Raw genomic sequence first — 2229 nt, 5'->3', positions numbered from 1 at the left:
AAAGGCATACGGAGGTATTTGTACACTCCTGTTGCAGTTACAAATGAAATTTTTGCTTATCATCCGGATGCACTGCTAATTGGTGATATCCGCTAGTTAGATCACAGACTGAGAATATGCGACATCTGCCCAAATGTTTCCGGGTTTCTACCAAGTTTGGTAACAGGAAAATGTCTGGTGTGGTGACGGCGTTTAAAGCTTGGTAATCAACGCAAAATCGGAACTGTTGTTCGCCCGAAACAGATTTCTTCTTTACTAGGACCACTGGTGATGACCATGGTGGATCAGCAGGGTCTCTTGGTTTAATAATTCCGACCTCTAGTTGTTCCTTGACCATATCTTCGACCAATTCTCTTTGACTGAATGGAATTCGGTAAGGCTTATGCGTGATTGGTGCTGCCTTTCCAGTGTGTATGCGATGCTGAACTAAGTGAGTAACAGGTAGATTTAAACGTTCTCTGAAAAGATCTGAATACTCTAACAAAACAGGTGCTAAAATCTTCTGATCATCAGCTGACAAATGTTCAATCTTCTTACAAATTTTGTTCTTTAATTCGATTTCACTTTCAGCTCCTTGTTTCAATGTTTCAGTATCACTACAAGAATCTGTTTCTGTGGCTGCTACATCTGCTGCATCGTTTGGAATCGGTATTACATCATTTTTACTTATGCTCGACACTTCAGCAACCTTCGTTCCTCGTGGCAAAACTAGATCTGTATTGCTCATATTCGTTACTGTTATTGGGACTCTCGCCACGTTCGGTCTCACCATTGTAGCTACGCCTATATTTCGGGCAACATAACAATGCATTGTGTCCAATAATTCACAATTTTCCGACCATTCGGTCAACAACAGAGCTCCTTTTCTGATCGGTGGCGACTTTACTTCAACATGGATTGTCTTTCCTGTTCCCTGAGGAACTTGCTGTGGCTGAGTAATTTGTACTTCGACTCAGAGGGTTCCAACTGATGCGTCGGTCGTGGTGATTGGTCCCTCGACGTCAGAATTTCGGCTCCTTTGAGTGCGACATGAAGAATGATTTTCCAGGTTGTAATTGTTACGACCTAGTCTGATCCTTCCTTCTGCGACAAATATTTCTGCCCCATTAGAGGATAAGAAATCAAATCCAAGTACACCATCGTAGCACGTTTCATTATTAAAAACCACTTGCACCGTTGCTGTGTATTTGTCCTGGCCTAGGCACAATTCTACGTCAACTTCTCAATAGTTACGTAGTTTCCCACTGTTCAGCCCCCGCACATTAAACATTGGTGGTCTCAGCTTGTCCCTTTCGTCTATAGAACACCACATCAATGAGGTCTGTGCTCCCGTGTCGATCAATAATTTAATATTTTTTCCGCGATAAACAGCACCTATCACGAAGTCATTATCGAATTGATTTTCAGCTGCAGGAATCACTGCCTCGGGCAAGGGGCGGACGCTGTGGTAGCACGTACGTCCCCGCACTCGTTTAAAGATCTGCCGAGTTGTCTACTGCTCACATTTGGTTTCTTTTTGTTGCGACAGTTCCTCGCTAAGTGACCCTGTATCCCACATTTGTGGCAGGTCCTGTTCTCCTTACAGTCCTTGCGCTTGTGACCGGGCCTATTGCATCGGTAACATTCCACATTTGAGTTGAACACGCGACGTTCTTCCTTTCGCATGTCATTTGGGCGTCTCAATGCTTCGACAAAACCAACTGCTGCCTCTACTGCTTCTTGAAATATTTTACAGCCTTCGAGTCTGACTGCTTTGTTTACTTCTTCCCCACACAACCCATGGATGAATGTGTCAAGTGCTCTCTGATCGGCTTCGAAAAGCTGGATCCGGTTCTCATTTTCGTCCTCTACAAGCTCGTAAGTCTGAGCATTTATGTTTCGGATTCTATCAGCTAATTGCTCGATAGATTCGTCACGCCGCATGCGCGAACTATGAAGTTGCTCACGGTAGAATCTGATTGCATTTTTGCATTTGAACCTCTGAACCACTACCGTTTTAAAATCATTGTAAACTTCTGTTTTCACGCAAATCGGATCCGCGCTAATGAAATCTTGTGCGGCTCCTTGGATTCTCAATTTAGCAACTGCTAGCTTATCTGAATCAGTCCATGAACCCAACAGAGCTGCGCCTTCGACTTTCGGAGAAAATACTTGCACATCCGCAAGTTTTCCGCTGAACACCGGTACAGATGGCAACAGTGAAAAATTCTTTATTGGAACAGAAGTGCC

At 43.9% G+C, this 2229-nt stretch overlaps 1 protein-coding gene across 1 annotated transcript; it reads right to left on the bottom strand.

The window, feature by feature from the left end:
* Positions 1 to 1416: 1416 nt before the first annotated feature.
* On the bottom strand, positions 1417 to 1923 carry LOC126209886 (uncharacterized). The gene has a single exon (XM_049939010.1). The coding sequence runs from the start codon at positions 1921 to 1923 to the stop codon at positions 1417 to 1419; it is 507 nt and encodes a 168-aa protein (XP_049794967.1).
* Positions 1924 to 2229: the final 306 nt, after the last annotated feature.

This window comes from Schistocerca nitens, chromosome 10, assembly GCF_023898315.1.
Source record: "Schistocerca nitens isolate TAMUIC-IGC-003100 chromosome 10, iqSchNite1.1, whole genome shotgun sequence".
Classification (NCBI taxonomy): domain Eukaryota; kingdom Metazoa; phylum Arthropoda; class Insecta; order Orthoptera; family Acrididae; genus Schistocerca; species Schistocerca nitens.
This window is presented reverse-complemented; position numbering and strand designations above follow the sequence as displayed.

Excerpts from the sequence above, each read along its gene's own strand:
- LOC126209886 (XM_049939010.1), bottom strand. The coding sequence starts at position 1,923 with ATGCGGCGTGACGAATCTATCGAGCAATTAGCTGATAGAATCCGAAAC.